The 18,950-nt window shown below is 45.0% G+C and overlaps 1 protein-coding gene across 2 annotated transcripts in view; it reads right to left on the reverse strand.

The window, feature by feature from the left end:
* RILPL2 (Rab interacting lysosomal protein like 2) overlaps positions 1 to 18,950 on the reverse strand; it is a 37,044-nt gene that overhangs the window by 8,008 nt on the left and 10,086 nt on the right. The window contains exons 3-4 of one of the 2 annotated variants that reach the window (XM_081284975.1): positions 12,564 to 12,677; positions 3,354 to 4,116 (exon numbers count right to left, since the gene is read on the reverse strand). In XM_081284975.1, coding sequence (XP_081141101.1) covers positions 4,086 to 4,116; positions 12,564 to 12,677 — 145 coding nt within the window. In that variant the 3' untranslated portion in view covers positions 3,354 to 4,085. Of the gene's footprint in view, positions 1 to 3,353; positions 4,117 to 12,563; positions 12,678 to 18,950 lie in introns of those variants that run through there. The other variant, XM_081284974.1, reaches the window with a different exon arrangement.

An 18,950-nucleotide genomic window follows, 5' to 3' on the forward strand; every position in this document is an offset into this window, starting at 1 on the left:
CACTCACTGTCCACCTTCTGTCCATGGGGCTGGGGCTCCTGTCCACCCTGGTCCCAGGTAAATGTGAATGGAGACGGGTGTGAGAACCTGTCCTCATCCTTACCCCATCCTGGGCCTCATGACGGTGCTACCTAAGAAAGTCTTCCCCCCACCCCCCCTAGCCTGGTCAGTGGTCAGCAAATTGGAGGAGGATCCGGCAGGAGTCTTTAAATGTGAGATAAAATGTCTTGGTTGTACCTGTTTGTGGTTTAGCTTTGTATTTAAGCAAACAAACAAAAAAAGGAAATAAACTTGAAAATTATTTGTCATCATAAAAATGAAACAAAAATTAAAATATTTATTGCCAGGCAAGGCCAACTATGTGTCTTTCTCTTTTTATAAGGTAGAAGTAGAAATACGTAGGGTTTGAGAACCAGCTTTGGGGATTGTCCTAGGAATCCAGACAGTCTTGCTGATACAATACCTGAGTAAGGGGTCAGGAGTCATAGGGCACTTGTAAGCACCATGAATTTTATTTTATTTTTTTAAGAGAGAATTTTTAATATTTATTTTTTAGTTTTTCGGCGGACACAACATCTTTGTATGTGGTGCTGAGGATCGAACCCGGGCCGCACGCATGCCAGGCAAGCATGCTACTGCTTGAGCCATATCCCCAGCCCCACCATGAATTTTAGATGCTATAATTGGTTAGATCCAATTCTCAGGTGGCTCAGTACCATCCACCCAGGCCTGTCTTGTGCTGGAGACCCTCCTTCCAGGCTCTCAGTCCCCACTACGCATCCCACTGCCCTCCTTCCGTTCATTCCCTCAATCCCAGTACTTGAGCACTTGAGTAGATTGTGACTGAGGATTTGAGAGATGTATCATCAGCTTAAGTGTTGTCAGCCCTACGACCTTGGACACAGATCACTTCCCCTCTGAAACCTGTCCATCAGGCTCACCTGCCTTGTAGGGGTGCCCTGAGGACTAAGTCACAAGTGTTACTATTTATCTTGGAGGGGACTGTGGCCTGGTGGTGGGGTAGGAACTGGAGCTCCTAAGTAAGTCAAGTTTCCTCCTGCATGGCATGGAGAGATGTACTGACATGGGCAAACGTGAGGATTTGGTGAGTTAATATGTAAAAAGCACTTGGACTAGTGCTTTGCACATGGATAATTCTCAGTAATCACTGTTAGCTATTAACAGGATTCAAAATTGGTGTTTTGGGCTGGGGACATAGCTCAGTTGGTAGAGTGCTTGCCTTGCATGCACAAGGCCCTGGGTTCAATCCCCAGTACCACACACACACAAAAAAAGTATTTTACAAGTGCTCAGGACTGATGGCAAATTAGTGCCTCCAAGTTTCTGATCTTTGATTGTATTTTATTTTTTTGCAGTACTGGAGATTTAACCTAGGACCTTCTACATGCTAGGCAAGTGCTCCTCCACTGAGCAACAGCCCCAGCCCCTTTTTAATTTTTATTAATTTACTTCTTGGTACTGGGATTGAATTCAGGGGCACTCAACCATTGAGCCACATCCTCAAACCATTTTTGTATTTTATTTAACTCTCACGGAGTTACTTAGGGCTTCACTAAATTGCTGAGGCTGGCTTTGAACTCACGATTCTCTTCAAGCCTCCTGAGTCGCTGGGATTACAGATGTGCGCCACAGTGCCTGTCTAAAATTTTATTTTGAGGCAGGGTCTTGCTCAGGTAGGTGTCCAGGTGGGCCTCAACCTTGTGATGCTCCTGCCTTAGCCTCCTGAGATGTTGGGATCACGAGTGAACACCACTGAGCTTGGCTGATCATTTTTAAAAGATGATTATTGCTGCAACCATTTCTGGTGCCTTTTGAGTCGGGGCTCAAACACCAGCTTCTAAGCCTGCCCCTCCTTGGGACCATGCTGGTTGGAAGCCAGTGTTGTGGGAGCTTTAGAGCCCAGGGATGTGGCAGCTCTCATCTATGGTTACTCAGAACCCGCCTCTGGGAGAAAAGCTCCCAGGACGCATCTTCCAGGATGCCCACGCCCCAGCCAGGGATGACCAGGGGCTGCGCTCCAAGCATTCCTTATGACTTCCATGAGTCTCTCCCAGGGAGCCAGAGTCCCCAGGGTCATTTCAACATGACATTGCTTTTGGAGGGGGCTCTTGCCATCTGTCCCCATGAGGGAGAAAGCAGGAGAGCATTTAGGCAAGGGAACCCCATGTCTCAAGATGCAGGTGTTACAGAAATGGCTGATCAACAGCAACACACCCACCTCATGGGCTTATGAGGACACAATATGGGTGAGATATCTAAGAGGGAACTGAGCAAGGCATGTGGGAAACTTTGGTCACTAATATTAGCACTTATCGAAGATCTGCACCAAGAACCAGGCCTCAGGATTAGGTCTGCCTTTGTACCCCCAGCAGCCACTGTTTTTGTGAAAACACTGACCTTGTGAAAGGCACGTATGAACATGAGCTGCCTCAAGTCCTTCCTGCCCCCTGCCCACCTCCCCACCACCTGTACTGGTGATTGATCCCAGGGGCACATGATTGCTGAGCCACAGCCCAGCCTTTTATTGCTTTTATTTTTTAAATATTTTATTAGTTGTTGATGAACCTTTATTTATGAGGTGCTGAGAGTTGAACCCAGTGCCTCACACATGCTAGGGAAGCAATCTACCACTAAGCCACAATCCTACCCTCCAGGCTTTTATTTATTTATGGTGGTGCTGGGAATTGAACCCAGGGCCTCATGCATAAAAGGCAGGCACTGAGCTATATCCCTGGCCCACCTTTTTTTTATTTTTTATTTTTTTGAAACAGGGTCTTGCTAAGATGCCAGGCTGGGCCTCAGCCTCCTGAGTCACTGGGATTACAAGTGTGATTCACCACACACAGTTTCCTGAATTGTTATGAAGAACAATCAGGTAATCCATGGTAAAGTGTCACCTACCAAGAAGACAGACCCCTGGGACATGTTCAGCAGGCTCAATTCATTTATTTGTAAAGCGTGGCCACCTGCACTCCCTGTGGTGCATGTCATAGATTCCTAAATGCCCATTTGTTTTTCACATTTTAACATCTTAAGAAATCAAGATGAGACTTAAAATTAATAGCCTCTTAAAATTATAATTGCAGCCAGGTATGGTGCCACTCACCTGAAATCCCAGCAACATGGGAAGTTGAAGCAGGAGGATGCCTGGGCAATTCAGTGAGACCCTTCTCAAAAAGGGATGGGGGCTGAGGATGTTGCTTATTGGTAGAGGGCTGCTGGGTTCAATCCCCAGTACCCCCCTCAAAAAATATGTGTGTGTGTGTGTGTGTATGTATCTATGTATGTATGTATATATATATATATATATATATACATACATACATACATACATACACACACACATACATGCTGTATACACCACCTTAATTCTACCTTAATTCACTGTAAAATAGCTATAGAAAATATAAATGCCTCCCAGCAGATCAGGAGACTGAGGCAGGAGGATCACAATTTTGAGGCTAGCTTCAGCAACTTAGCGAGGCCCTGAGCAACTTAGTAAGACCCCATCTCAAAATAAAAAATATACAGGCTGGGGACTGTGGCTCAGTGGCTAAGCACCCCTGGGTTCAATCCCCAATAATGAAGGGAAGAAAAAAGAAGAAGAAAAATAAAGAAGTACAAAAGTCATTTAACTTTAATACAAAATTATGTAAAGGAAATCACAGGAGCTAAATCGAATATTCGCCAAGTGCCAGTGAAGAGGGCACTGGGAAGTCAGTACCACTTGCTCCTCCTTTCTCCCCCACCTTGCCACCTTCAAAGGCCTGGGGCATTGGTGGGACCGGAGGTGTCCGCACACTGGAGGCCTCTCCCGGCCCTAGAGGCAGGACGTGGCTCTATCTCACACTCCTTCTGCTTTCTGGATTTCTTGGGGCCCCAGTCGCCCGCCCTGGCCAGAAGTTCCAGGGTGTCCAGTTCTGTGGTCGTGAGAAGGTGAGCCTGCAACAACCTCCACTCCTTCCTCGGAAGCAAAAGAGCAAAAACAGTTTGGACGCGGAGGGAGACGGTCTGGAGGGCATCTTGCTGTGGTCAAGTCTGAGGTCAGAGGTCACGGCTTTGACCTAGGTCGGCTTCCCAGACCGGAAGGAGAACCTGGGTGGAGAGAGGGGCAAGAGTGAGCAGAGAGCAAGCCACTCTTGTGGGCCATGACTCAAACATTTACTCAGGCTTCTTATGGGTCAAACCCTATTCCGGGTGTTCCGTCCATCAGCCCAAGTCACACTCTCAGCAATTCTGCTGTCACACAATTAATATCTTTGTTTCATAGTGGAGCAAACTGAGGTCCCACGAGGCTAAGGAACAGGCCCCATTTCACACAGTGGGCTGTGCAACCAGGAGTTGGGTCCAGATTCACATTGTCACTGTGCCACCCTGACAGATGGTGTATCGCAATATTTTTTTTTTTTTTTTTTTTTGGTACTGGGGATTGAACCCAGGAGCAGTTAACACCTGAGCCACATCCTTAGTTCTTTTTAATATTTTATTTACTTTCTTTTTTTTTGGGGGGGGGGTACTGGGGGTTGAACTCAGGGGCACTCCCCACTGAGCCACATCCCCAGCCCTATTTTGTATTTTATTTAGAGACGGTCTCACTGAGTTGCTTAGTACCTCGCTAAATTGTTGAGGCTGGCTTTGAACTTGTGATCCTTCTGCCTCAGCCTCTCAAGCCACTACGATTAAAGGCATGCACCATTTTTTTTTTTAAGTTTTGTGATAAAGGTAAAGATCACTTTTCTTTTTTAAGAGAGAGAGAGAGAGAATTTTTTTTAATATTTATTTTTTAGTTTTCGGCGGACACAACATCTTTATTTGTATGTGGTGCTAAGGATGGAACCCAGCGATGCTTGAATGCCAGGCAAGCACGCTACCGCTTGAGCCACATCCCCAGCCCAAAAATATCACTTTTCAATGTTAACCTATAATTATAAAACAGACCTGTGAAATGAATAACACATGGAGTCCCAGGTAGAACAGACAAAACCTATAAAGGTCTCCCCAGAGCCAAGAACAACAAATTTAGGTGACCTCTCCCTCACAAAGAGCTTATAACAATGTTGGGCTGGTCACAAAGTACAACCTGGACTGAGAGGCCAGGACATGCGGGGCCAACATTGGGTGCTGGGCCGAGTTGTGTCCTAAGGGCCAGCCCCTGATCCCCCCAGCAGCCTGTCCCCACATGTGGATGCTGGTGTCACAGCTGTGCCAGGCCATCCTCCCCTGAACCAGCAACATGCTCCCCACCCTGTCCTCCCGTCTCAGGAAACGACACCCCCACCTCCAAGTCATTCATGCCAGAGGCCTGGCAGGCATCCTTGGCCAGCCATCTGCCACAGGTTAGTCATCGCATCCCGAACACGTTCCTGGTATTGCCACTTCTCCTCTGCCACCCCCATCCAGGCCACCACAGCAGTGCATGCAACCTCCCAGGGATGCCTGACACCTACGTGTGAAAGCAGCAGCCAGGAGGACCTGTCCTCCACCGTGTGCAGCTGACCAAGCCATTCCTCAGCTTAGCCCTCCAGGGGCTCCCGTGTCCTCAGGATCAAGTCAGAAGTCCTCCTCCTGGGCCTGACCCCTTCTCCAGAGCGTCACTCCTTGACTCACTCATTCTTTCCACGGCTCGATAAGCTCATCCGACCACGACTTAATGGCCTTGTGCTTATGCAAAGGGCAGATGTTTCATTTCTGTCACATCGGGCTAGAAGTTCAATAAGCGACCAGAGAACTCCCCCAGAAGTGGATGCCTTCTGGATACCCTGAGAGCCTGAGCCAAACACCTCAGACCCCTGCCTGGAGCAGGCCGCTCCTCACTGCCTTGCCTGGAAGAGCTGACTTCACTCCCAGCTGTCCCCAGCAGGACCCCTGGCTCTCCACCTCCATTGTCTTCACTGTCCAGCCTCCCTGTCCTTCTGTCCCCTAAGCTATCTGCAACCTTGAGGCCCTTTATTCCTACTATCCCATCTGCCTTCAATTTTTATTGACTTGGCTTGAATGTCACCTCCTCACAGATGCCTCTCAGGACTCCCCAGGTCACTCGCTTGGCACTGTGTCTGATAGTCTTCATAGCACTGTGGCTCTCTGAAATTCCCTGCAGTTTATTTCTGTGCCAGTTCCCTCTCCTGTCCCCACCAGGGTGCCAGCTCCTCTGGGGCAGAAATTCCATCTCTGTGTCTCCAGCATCCAGAACAACGGTAGCCTTGAGTTTTGTCTTTCTTTTTCTTGCAGTGCAGGGTTGAGCCCAGGCCCTAGAGCATGCTCAACATGCCTCCACCACCGAGCTCCACCCGCCATCTTCCATGTCATTTCTTCTCTTTCTTTCTCTCTTCTTCCCCCCCACAAATGGGGTCTCTGTGTTGCCAGGCTCCAGTCATCCTCCCACCTCAGCCTCTAAGGACCGGGGACTATAAGAGCACAATACATGCCGGGCTTAAATATGCACTGAACAAATGAAGGAGCCGGCTGCAGTGGCCACGCATGTAACCCCAGCAGCTCTGGAGGCTGAGGCAGGAGGATTGCGAGTTCAAAGCCAGCCTCAGCAATTTACAAGGTCCTAAATAACTCAGTGAGACCCCATCTCTAAATAAAAAAACACAGAAGGACAGGGGATGTGTCTCAGGGGTCAAGTGCCCCTGGGTTCATCCCAGTACCAAAAATAAATGAATCAATTTGGTTTCAGGTGGTCTTTTGGAGAAATCAGCCTCGAGAGGCCATTCCAGACCGCTTGGTGCTGCTCATCCACTTAAGAACGTGCCCCCAGCTAGGTCCATCCCCTCCCTCGCTGCCCTGGGCTCCCCTCCTCCAGCTTCTGCTGGGCTCAGTGACCTGGAGCTGTTGGAAGGAAAGACAGGGGAGAAGAGAGGCACGGGATCTGTTTTCAGTTTCCCACCAGGCCCCACCTTCGCAGTTCCTGTGCTTGATTTCCTCTCATCCTCCAGCTGTTCGGCCTCTGCCCTCAGACTGAGCAGTCACACAGTCCCCCTGGGCAACAGTCCTGCAGTGCTTGTCCACGCCCCAGGGTTCCCTTGCGCTTACCTCACATCTGCAAAATGTCCCTTCACTGAATCTCTTTACCTCCCTACGTGTGTGTGTGTGTGTGTGTGTGTGTGTGTGTGTGTACGTGTGCTGGGGACATAACTCAGGACACTGTACCACTGAGCCCTTTTTAAAAATTTCCTTTTGAGACAGGGTGTCACTAAGTTGCCCAGGCTGGCCTCAAACTTGGCAATCTTCTGGCCTCAGCCTCTAGAGTCACTGGGATTACAGGTGTGGGCCACCACTTGTTCAGTGATGCCTATTTGAGTGTGACATCTGATTCTTGGCAGGTCCCTGACCAGTGTAGCTCATAGCCCAACAGCTTCACTGATGGAGGCATCTCCCTGGAAAATCTGAATTTCATAGGATTGGGGGTGGTTTTGCTGGCAACCTGGGGGCCCCTCACTGTGTGAAGGATTAGGCTGGGGTGAGAAGCTAGTGGTGGAACCTCACACTGCTGTCTGGAAGGATCTTAGAAACGGTGCTTACTCATCAACAGATGAATGAATAAACAAAATACGTCCATCCATACAATGAAATATGATTCAGCCTGAGGAAGGAGTGAGGTTCTGACACATGCTATACCACGGATGGACCTGAGGACACTAGGCTAACTGAAATCAACTGGACGCAAAGGTACAAATGTAGGGTTTCACCTACAGGAAGATGTGTGAAGACAGAAAGTAGGATAGAAATTACCAAAAGCTGGTAGAAAGGAAAACAGGGAGTTATTGTTTAATGCACAGGGTTCCACCTGGGGATGATGAAAAGGTCGTGGAGGTAATAATGGTAATTAATAGATGTGCTAATGCGGTAAACACCTGGAGTGGTGCACTTAGTGGTCAGAATGGTATATCTTATGTTATGAATATTTTACCTATTATTTAAAAAAAAAGAAAAAGAAATGAAGAAAGAAGAAAATCATCTGGACTCAGTTCTCAAGAGCTGAAGATTCTCAGCATGCACCTGCCAGGACTGAATTGTTCAATATGGTCGCCCCAGGAACATGTGGCCCACAAGCACTAAGAAGGCAGCGTGTCTTAAATGAAATGTGCTGTACATTAAACATAAGTAGATAACACACAGAATGGAAGATATCTTATTAATGATGTCTTATAGGAATCACCTGTTGAAATGATAGAATTTTGGATGTGTTAACAAACTATATTATTAAAATTAAGAACATGGGCTGGGGCTGGGGCTCAGTGGTAGAGCGCTTGCCTAGCATGTGTGAGGCACTGGGTTCGATTCTCAGCACCACATATAAATAAATGAATAAAATAAAGGTCCATCAACATCTAAAAAATTTTTTTAAAAGAACATACATATGGGTGGTCAGTGAAAATAATTTTTAAAAAATGTTTAGTGAGGGGAAAAAAAAAAAAGAAAGTCAGCCATGATGGTACATGCCTGTAATCCCAGAGACTCAGGAGGCTGAGTCAGGAAGATGGCAAATTTGAGTCTAGCCTCAGCAATTTAGTGAGATCCCATCTCAAAATAAAAACTAAAAAGAGCTAGGAGCCAGCATAGTAGTGTACACCTGTAATTCCAACGGCTCAGGAGGCTGAGGCAAGAGGATCTTGACTTCAAAGCCAGCCCTAGCAATTAAGTGAGGCCCTAAGCAACATGACAAGACCCTGCCTCTAAATAAATATAAAAATAGGACTGGGGATGTGGCTCAGTGGGGTTAAGCACCCCTGGGTTCAATCCCCAGTACAAAAAATAAAAAAATTAAAATAAGGGGTTGGGGTTGTGGTTCACCCTCAGCAGTATAGCACTTGCCTAGTATATGCAAGGCCCTGGGTTTGATCCTCAGCATCACATAAAAACAAATAAATGAAATAAAGGTATTGTGTCCAACTACAACTAAAAAAAAAATTAAAATAAAAGCTGAACAGACACTTCTCAGAAGATATACAATCAACAAGTATATGAAAAAAATGTAATCTCTAGTAATTAGAGAAATGCAAATCAAAACTTAAGATTTCATCTCACATCAGTCATAATGGCAGTTATAAAAAATATAGACAAATGGGGCTGGGGTTGTGGCTTAACATAGAGCACTCACCTACCATGCATGAGGCACTGGGTTCGATCCTCTGCACCACATAAAAATAAAATAAAGATATTGTGTACACCTATAACTAAAAAATAAATATTTTTTTAAAAATACAGACAACAATAAATGTTGGGAAAAGGCACACTGATACATTGCTGGTGGGATTACAAATTGGTGCAACCAATCTGGGAAGCAGGATGGAGATTCCTTCGAAAACTTGGAATGGAACCACCATTTGACCCAGTTATCCCACTCTGGTTTATACCCAAAGGACTTAACATCATCATATTGTAGGAACGCAGCCACATCAATGTTTATAGCAGCTCAATTCACAATTGAGTGTGACAAAACTGTGGAAACAACTTAGATGCCTTTCAATAGATGAGTAGATAAAGAAACTGTGGCATAAACACACAATGGAATATTACTCATCCTTAAAGAAGAATGAAATTATGGGATTTGCCAGTAAATGGATAGAGTTGGAGAATACCATGCTGCATGAAATAAGCCAATCCCCAAAAAACCAAAGGCTGAATGTTCTCTCTGATAAGTGGATACTGATCCATAATGAGGGTGGGGAGGCATGGGATAAATGGAGGAACCTTGATTGGGCAAAGGGGAGGAAGGAATGGGGTGGGGGCAGGAAATATGGTGAAATGAGATGGACATCATGACCCGTACGTACACGTATGACTACATATATCATGCAACGCAACATCATGTACAACCAGAGAAATGAAAAGTTGTGCAGCAATTGTGTTCAATGAATCAAAATGAATTCTGCTGTCAAATATACCTAATTAAAGTTAATTAATTAATTTTTAAAAAGATTTAAAATAAATATTATTATTTTTTAAAAATACTGGGAAACAGAATAAGGCATTGAAACAAAATTTAAGCTACTACTGAAAACACATCGGCACAGAACAATAAACATGGGTTAGAAATGCAGTCAAGTAAAATGATACATGTTAAATTCCATATAGTGGCTGGTGGGGGAGGGCGGCTGGGAAGTAGAGGGGAGTGGGGGATGGGAATGAAAAGGGAATAAATAAGAAAGTGTTTTGTGCTAACAATGAAGACTTGTGCAGGAACTGCAGATCATTAACTCAACCCTGTTCCTGAGGTTAAAAAAAAAAAAAAAGAAAAAGAAAGAAAGAAGGAAAAGAAAAGCCTAGCTCAGTGGCACCTGCCTGTCCTCTCAGCTCCTGGGGAGGCTGAAATAGGAAGACTGCAGCCCAGGAATTGAGGGCCAGCCTGGGCCATGTCAACAAGACCCCATCTCAAGAAACAAAACACAAGCGAGGTGCAGTGGCTCCTGCTTGTAATCCCAGTTACTCAGGAGGCTGAGGCAGGAGGATTGCAAATTTAAGGGTAGTTGGGGCAATTTAGGGAGGCCCTGTCTCAATACGAAAAATTAAAAGGGCTGAGAATGTAGGTGAGTAGTACAGTGTGACCCTGGGTTCAATTCCCAGCAGCCCCCCAGTTCACCAAAAAAAAAAAGAAGAAGAAAAGAAAAAAGAAACAAAAAGATCCTAAATTGGTCCTGGAAAGTAACCCAGAATCTCTGACCCCTCAAAAATATTTCCTGCCAGGCGTGGTGAAACATGCCTGTAATCCCAGCCACTTAGAAGGCTAAGACAGGAGGATCTTGATTTCAAAGCCAGCCTCAGCAACTTAGCAAGGCCCTAAGCAACTCAGTGAGACCCTGTCTCTAAATAAAAACAAAAAGGGCTGGGATGTGGCTCAGTGGTCAAGCACTCCTGAGATCAATCTCTAGTGCACCCCCACACACACACACACACATGGAATCAGAACCTCTGACAGTGTGTTATCCCTTGGCCAGACAGAGCTGAGGGACAAATGGCCCCTGCCCTGCCCCACATGCCCATCCTTCCTCTGCACTAAGTACTGGGCCCACAGACATTGAGTGTGAGACCCTGGTCTAGGTTGCTTCTCGGTCTCCATCTAGGGGACAGACCTTCCAGAGCAGCCAGAACAACAGCTGTCTGCCTCCGTGTGGGGTGAGGACAAGCGTCTCACTGTCCCAACACCTGGCACCGAGAAGCACATGTCCACTGACTTGATTCCTGAGAATCTGAATTTCACATGAGAAGGGCCGAATGGGGCTCCACCGTGGTGCACAGACACAAGGGAGAACTGGCCCAGATCTCAACTCGCTGTCGCCCACCTGTTTGGACTTGGGTAAATTACTTTACCTCTTGATATCTATTTATCCATCTATAAGATGGGAATGATTAATAGTGCCTACCTAATAGGGTTGTTGTGATTATTCCATGAATTAATACACAATTGTCTCCTCTTATCTGCTGGGGATATGCTCCAGGACCCCCAGTGACACCCCAGACTGCAGATGGTACCAAACCCTATAGATACTATATTTTTCTAAACCTTTCGACTTTGCACTTAAAGGAAGCACTTTGCAGATTCTCTGTGGCACATCCTAATTGCCAGCATCATGGATTTCAAGCTCTGCAGCCATTACTGAGTAAAATAGGGGTCACCTGAACAAAGACCCTGTGACACTATGATTCAGAAACTGTCAATCTGATGCCCAAGACAGCTACCACGTGACTAACAGGCATAGTGTACACACAGCATGGATACTCTGGAAAAACGAATGATGCACTTCCAAGATCAGGAAGTAGGAGGTGCTGCATGTCATCACATGGCTCAGAACAACACTCAAAGTAAAACTCAATGGGCTGGGGATGTGGCTCAAGCGGTAGCGCGTTCGCCTGGCGTGCGTGCGACCCGGGTTCGATCCTCAGCACCACATACCAACAAAGATGTTGTGTCCGCCGAGAACTAAAAAATAAATATTAAAAATTCTCTCTCTCTCTCTCTCTCTCTCTCTCTCTCTCCCCCCTCTCTCACTCTCTCTAAATAAAACTCAAGAGCTGGGGCTGTAGCTCAGTGGTAGAGCACTTGCTTAGCATGTGTGAAATACTGGGTTCGATTCTCAGCTCAGTAGTGGAGCACTTATCTAGCATGCTCAAGGCCCTGGACTTAACCCCCAGCACTGTAGAAATAAATAAATCTCATGAATTGTTTATTTCTGGAATTTTCCATTTAATATTTTTTGGACTGTGATTGACAGCGGTTAATTGAAACCATGGAAAGTGAAGCTGCAAATAATTTTTTTATTAATAATATTATGGTTGAAAGTACAAGAGACAGAGAGATTCTGATTCACATACCAAGTCTCCTCTCCACTTTCCTAGTACTGATGGGTGTATGTCCAGTGCTCAGACTGTGGGCTAGGGATACCATACTTATGATGTCCTCACACTGAGCTTTCCTGTCAGATACAGCACTACCACCAGTAGGAGGAATTCCCAGCCCTGGCAGCTGACCAATCTTCCCTTGCCCCCATGACTTTCCTGAGCCACCATTTAGTCATAACAGGGATAGCAAGTTGACTTACAGCTTCTTCATGATTGTCTTCTCCTCCTTGTCACTGTTGGCATTGCAGGCTCTGGTAACCACAGTATCGTTTCTTCTTCTTCCCCCTGGGCCTTCTCTTGGTGCAATCAGGCCACTGAGGAAAGGGGGACAAATAAATAGATTTTTTTTTAATTTATTATTTTTTAGTTCTCGGCGGACACAACATCTTTGTTGGTATGTGGTGCTGAGGATCGAACCCGGGCCGCACACATGCCAGGCAAGCGCGCTACCGCTTGAGCCACATCCCCAGCCCCAAATAGATTGTTTTTTATTTTTTATCTCTGCAGCTTGAAAGTGAAAGGTCTTAATAATTATTCCTATAATAGTAATATTAGGGTTGAAAGTAATTGAATCAGAGATATTTTGATTGAAATACTGAGAATCTTCTCTCCACCTTTCCAGTGTTGATGACTCTTATTTCTTTCTCTTGTCTAATGGCATTGGCTAGTATTTCAAGCTTCTGTATTTTCTAGAAATGTGACCATGTATAAATTATCTAACTTATGTCATGTTTTCCCAACCTATAAAATGAAGATAACAGTACCTACCTCATAGGATTGGGGGATTAAATGAGAAAGTATATGCTATCTGGCATCATTTATTAATTAATACAACAAATATTTATAAACTCATCTACTGTGCCAGGACATTATAAATACAACTGTACTTCTATATTCCCAGGTTCTACATGAGTGGATTTAACCAATCATGGATCAAAAATATATCTTTTAAAAAATTGCATCTGTCAGGTATAGTGGCACATGGTTGTAATTCTAACTACTAGGGAGGACCAGATGGGAAAATCATAAGTTCAAGACCAGCCTTAGCAACATACTGAGAGTCCAACTCATAAAGGGGGAGAAGGGGCTGGGGATGCAGTTCAGTAGTAACACACTTCCCTACCTAGTACAAGGTCAAAAGTTCAATCCCCAGGGCTAGGGATGTGGCTCAAGGGTTAGGGTTAGGGTTAGGGGTAGCGCGATCGCCTGGCATGCGTGAGGCCCAGGTTAGATCCTCAGCACCACATAAAAAACAGAGATGTTGTATCCACCGAAAAACTAAAAAATAAATATTAAAAATTCTCGCTAGCCTCAAAAAAAAAAGTTCAATCCCCAGTACTGAAAAAAGTAATCAAATCTAAGGGATGTAGCTCAGTGGTAGGCTGCAGGCTTATTAAGTGTGAGGTACTGGGTTCAATTTCTGGCAAAATATAAAATAATAATGAACTCGTACAGATTTTTTTCTTGTCATTATTCCCTAAATATTAACTATTTACCTAGCACTTACATTGCATTAGGTATTGTCAGTCATGTAGAGTTGACTTAAAGTGCACAGGAGGATGTGAGGAGGGCATAAGCAAATAGTGAACCATTTAAGGGACTAGAGTATCTGAAGATTTTGGTATTCGCAGGGGTCATGGAACCAAGCCCCTACAGATAGCAAGGAGAATGGTATGATCTAGACAAAACAAAGTATCAGCTCTCATGCCATTTGTATTTCACTGGGGAAGAAGAAAACAGTCAATAAATGAAGAAATATATAAACTAAAAATATAGAATAGGGCCTAGGGTATGTAGCTCAATGGTACTGCACTTGCCTAGCTTTGAGACCCTTGGTCAATCCCCAGTACCACACACACACACACACGCGCACACACACACACAAACAGTTGAGACGGGAAGATCATAAGTTCAAGGCCAGCCTCAGCAACTTAGTGGGGTCCTATGCAACTTAGCAAGACCATCTCAAAATAAAAATTTTAAAAAGGGCTGGGATATAGCTCAGTGGTTAAGCATCCCTGGGTTCAATCCCTGGTATATCCCACCAAAAAAAAAAAATGTGTATGTATGTATGTATGTATGTATGTATGTGTGTGTACATATATACACACACACACACACACACACACACACAGTAAGTAAGATGGTGATAAAAGCTAGATGGTTACTGATTAATCAATAAGACACTGAGGCCAGGAGAAGTCTGGCTCAAAGACAGGCGGAGCATTTCTCTGGACATCCGGCACACAAGGGGGAGGAAGGCCATTCTCTCTCCCTCATCCAACTGGGATTTTTGCCAGAAGCCACGTTTCCTGAAATTCACAGAAGTCCCTCTGAACAAGCCAAGAGGAGAAGGAAGGAGCAGCCCTTGGCTGCAATTTTAATTCCTGGACCTATTCCAGGACCCCCCTTAATTATGACCCAAGAAAGTTCCCTTTTGTCTTAATGCTAGTTTAAACTGGGTTCCTGTCAGTTGTGACCTAAAGAACGTTGTTCATGATGACACGTGTCAACCACAGAATCCATGTGGCATTCTGAGGGGTGCCTGATGCTAGACCACACCTTGTCCCTGAAAAATTTCTACCTGGAAGTCCTAGTCCTTCTAGGTGGTAATTGCCAATGAGGTAATTGCCAATTAGGTGTAAATGAGGTCCCAAGGGTGGGGCCCACATGATGGATTAATGTCTTCATTTTGGGTGGGGGTTACCGAACCCAGGGGTGCTTTATACTGAGCTACATCCCTAGAGCTTTAAATGTTTTATTCTGAGAAGGGCTTTGCTAAATTGCTGAGGCTAGCCTCAAACTTGCCATTCTCCTGCCTCAGTCTCCTATGTAGCTGGGATTACAGGGGTGTGTATCCTGCCTGGCTGGATGAGTGTCTTTGTGCTCTGTCTCCTGGGCCATGTGAGGACTCCTGTGAAGCCAGCTGTCTACCAGTTCAGTCCTTACCAGAAATTGACCATGCTGGCACCATGACCCTGCACTTCCACCCTCTAGGACTTCGAGAAAAGAAATTTCTGTGGTGAAAGCCCAGAAGTTGGTGGTATTTTGTTATAGCAGCTGGAGATGACTGACACATCGCTTTCAGTGTGAGTCACAGGGCATGAGTCATCCTCCCTACTTCTTTATGAAAAGGTTTTAAATAGGTGAGCTCTTATTGTTTAATGTTATTATTTTTATTTTATTTATTTTAATGTTAGGATTATTTCATAGTAGGCATCATCTAAAAACTCCCTTTTGGGCTAGGGGTGCAGTTCATTGATAGAGCGTGTGCTTTACATGCACAAGGCTCTGGGTTCAATCCTTAGTGCCAAAAGCAAACAAATAAAAATAAATAAGATGCCCTTTTTCAGATGGATGGGGTTGCACATGCCTGTAACTCCAACTACTTGGGGAAGCTGAGCAAGAGGATCCCAAGTTTGAGGCCATTCAGGGCAACTTAGTGAGAACCTGTCACAAAATTAAAAGGTTTGGGGATGTATGTAGCTCAGGGAGGGGTAGAGTGCCTATAGATTCTATTCCCAGTACTTAAAAGAAAAAAAAAAACCCTTTTTCTTTTATCTATTGTGACATGAATAAAATGCAGTTACATCAAATAATGATTTACAGACTCTCTGGCCCTACCTCTGCTGATTAGCATGGTGGTTCTCTGCTAATCTAGTCTGATGATGTCACTTGGCTGTGTCCAAGGGCTGGGCACAGTGGGTATCGGTGGGCAATCTGGTCCTTTCCCTGTGAGTACCCTGGGCATCCTCAGCACATGGTGGTCTGAAGACAGCACTCCAAGCAGGCAAAACAGAAGCCCCAACATAAGGTGCCAGACGGCATCCCTTCTGCCCTATTCCACTGGTCACAGCAAGTCACAGGGCCAGCCTAGATTCAAGGAGAGGGAATACAGACTCCACTTCTGTGTGTGTGTGGTATAGGGGATTGAACCCAGTGTCCCCAGCATACTCTACCACCGAGCTCCATCCCCAGCCCTTTTTAAAATTTTAAGACATGGTCTAAATAAGTTGCTGAGGTTGGCCTCAAACCTTCAATCTTCCTGTCTCAGCCTCCTGCTCCTGCATTGTTGGGATCAGAGGTGTGCACCTTCACACCTGAACAGACTCCACTTCTTCCTGAGTTTCATCGCTAAAGGCATGCAGGATGGGAAATACCGACGTGGCCATCTTTGGAAACAACCTACCGGATTTCTCTTTCATCTCAAATTATTGTCATTACACTGTAAGTTTGGACATGCAAATTGATGCAGTTGCTAAGAGAACATCTCAGTTGGCATTATGTTTTCCTCTGGAAATTATATCACTAGTGACTAAGCAGAATCCTGTTTCTGTGTGTGACTGCACGTTTCTTGTTCTCTGGGAATTTAAACCTGGAAATAAAGGATGTCACTTTGTTCACTAACAAGCTGCTCCCAACCCTGTCAGCTTGGCAGCTTCTCTTTTTAACTACCTGTGTCTGAACTGTTTAATTAAGTGAGACGAAGGCAGCTCTTTCCACTGGATATGGTGGCACACACCTGTAATTCCAGTAACTCTCAAGGCTGAGGCAGGAGGACTGAAAATTGGAGGTCAGCCTCAGCAATTTAGCCAGACCCTGACTCAAAATAAAAGTAAAAGCAGGTGCCATGGTGCACACCTGTAATCACAGCAGCTCAGGAGGCTGAGGCAGAAGGATCATGAGTTCAAAGCTAGCCTCAGCAACTTAGCAAGGCTGTCAGCAACTCAGCGAAACCCTGTCTTAAAATTAAAAAATGAGGGCTGGGGATGTGGCTCAAGCGGTAGCGCGCTTGCCTGGCATGCGTGCGGCCCGGGTTCGATCCTCAGCACCACATACCAACAAAGATGTTGTGTCCGCCGAGAACTAAAAAAAAAATAAATATTAAAAATTCTCTCTCTCTCTCTCTCTCTCTCTCTCTCTCTCTCTCTCTCTCCTCTCTCACTCTCTCTTTAAAAAAAAAAATTAAAAAATGAAAGGGGCTAAGTGGTTAACTGCCCCTGAGTTCAATCCCCAGTACCAAAAAATAAAAATAAAGTAAAAACAACTAGGGATGCAGCTCAAAGGAGAGCATCCTTGCATTCAATCCCCAGTACCAAAAAAAAAAAAAAAAAAAAAAAAAAAAAAAGAAAAGAAAAGAAAAAAAAGAAAAAGAAAAAGAAAGAAAGAAAAAATCGGGAGGTTGAGAGGGGGATCACAAGTTCAAAGCCAGCCTAAGCAATGGCAAGGTGCTAAGCAACTCAGTGAGAGCCTGTCTCTAAATAAAATACAAAACAGGGCTTAGGATGTGGCTCAGTGGTTAAGTGTCTTGAGATCAATCACCGGTTCCAAAAAAAAAGAAAAGAAAAGAAAAAAAAAAAAAAACCAGCCCTTTCCATTAACAAGGTCCAGCCTCTGCAGAAGAACACAATAAATTCCTGTTGGCAGAACTCATTTCTTTTGGCTTTTGCTTCTTAGAGTTCAACTTTACTGCTGCTCTTTTGCTCTTTTTACTGTGGGGTGGGTCCTTGTGCATGTGAGGCAAGCGCTCTGCCCCTGAGCCATACCCCAGCCCTTTGGCTGCTGTTTTTTCTCTTTATTTTGATACTGGGAATCGAATCCAGGGGACTTTACCACGGAGCTACATCCCCAGCCCTTTTTCATTTTTTATTTAGAGACAGGGTCTCACCGTGTTGCTTAGGGCCTCGCTAAGTTGCTGAGGTTGGCTTTGAACTTCCGATCTTCCTGTTTCAACTTCCTGAGCCGCTGAGATTCCAGGCATGTGCCACCACACAAGGCTAATTTTAAATTTTGAGACAGGGTCTCAAAAGTTGCTGAGGCCTGGCCTTGAACTTGTGATCCTCCTGCCCTAGACTCTTGAATTACAGGGATTACAGGTGTGTACCACCATGCCTACCTTCCTGTTTATTTATTTGTTTATGGGGGTGTGTGCTGGGTATTGAACTCGGGGCACTTGACCACTGAGCCAGCCACATCCCCAACCCTATTTTGTATTTTATTTAGAAACAGGGTTGGGCTGGGGATGTGGCTCAAGTGGTAGCGCGCTTGCCTGGCATGCGTGGGGCCCGGGTTCGATCCTCAGCACCACATACCAACAAAGATGTTGTGCCCGCCGAGAACTAAAAAATAAATATTAAAAATTCTCTCTCTCTCTCTCTCTCTCTCTCTCTCTCTCACTCTCTCTTAAAAAAAAAAAAAAGAATCCTATAAAAAAAAAAAAAAAAAAGAAACAGGGTCTCCCTGAGTTACTTAGGACCTCACCAAATTGCTGCAACTGGCTTTGAACTCATGCTTCTCAGCCTTCCTCAGCCTCCTGAGCTGCTGGGACTATAGGTGTGTGCCACCAAGCCCCGCTTCCTGTTTTTTAAAAGATGATTAAAACCATCTTTAACCCGGGTTCGATCCTCAGCACCACATACAAAGATGTTGTGTCCGCCGATAACTAAAAAATAAATATTAAAATTCTCTCTCTCTCCCCCTCTCTCACTCTCTCTTAAAAAAAAAAACCTATTAAAAAAAAAAAACATCTTTAAAATGGGGTGTGGGTTAGTGGTAAAGCCCGTAGTTTGTGCAAAGTGCTGCACTCT

The sequence above is a fragment of the Spermophilus citellus genome (assembly GCF_964194105.1).
Source record: "Spermophilus citellus genome assembly, chromosome: 3".
NCBI lineage: Eukaryota > Metazoa > Chordata > Mammalia > Rodentia > Sciuridae > Spermophilus > Spermophilus citellus.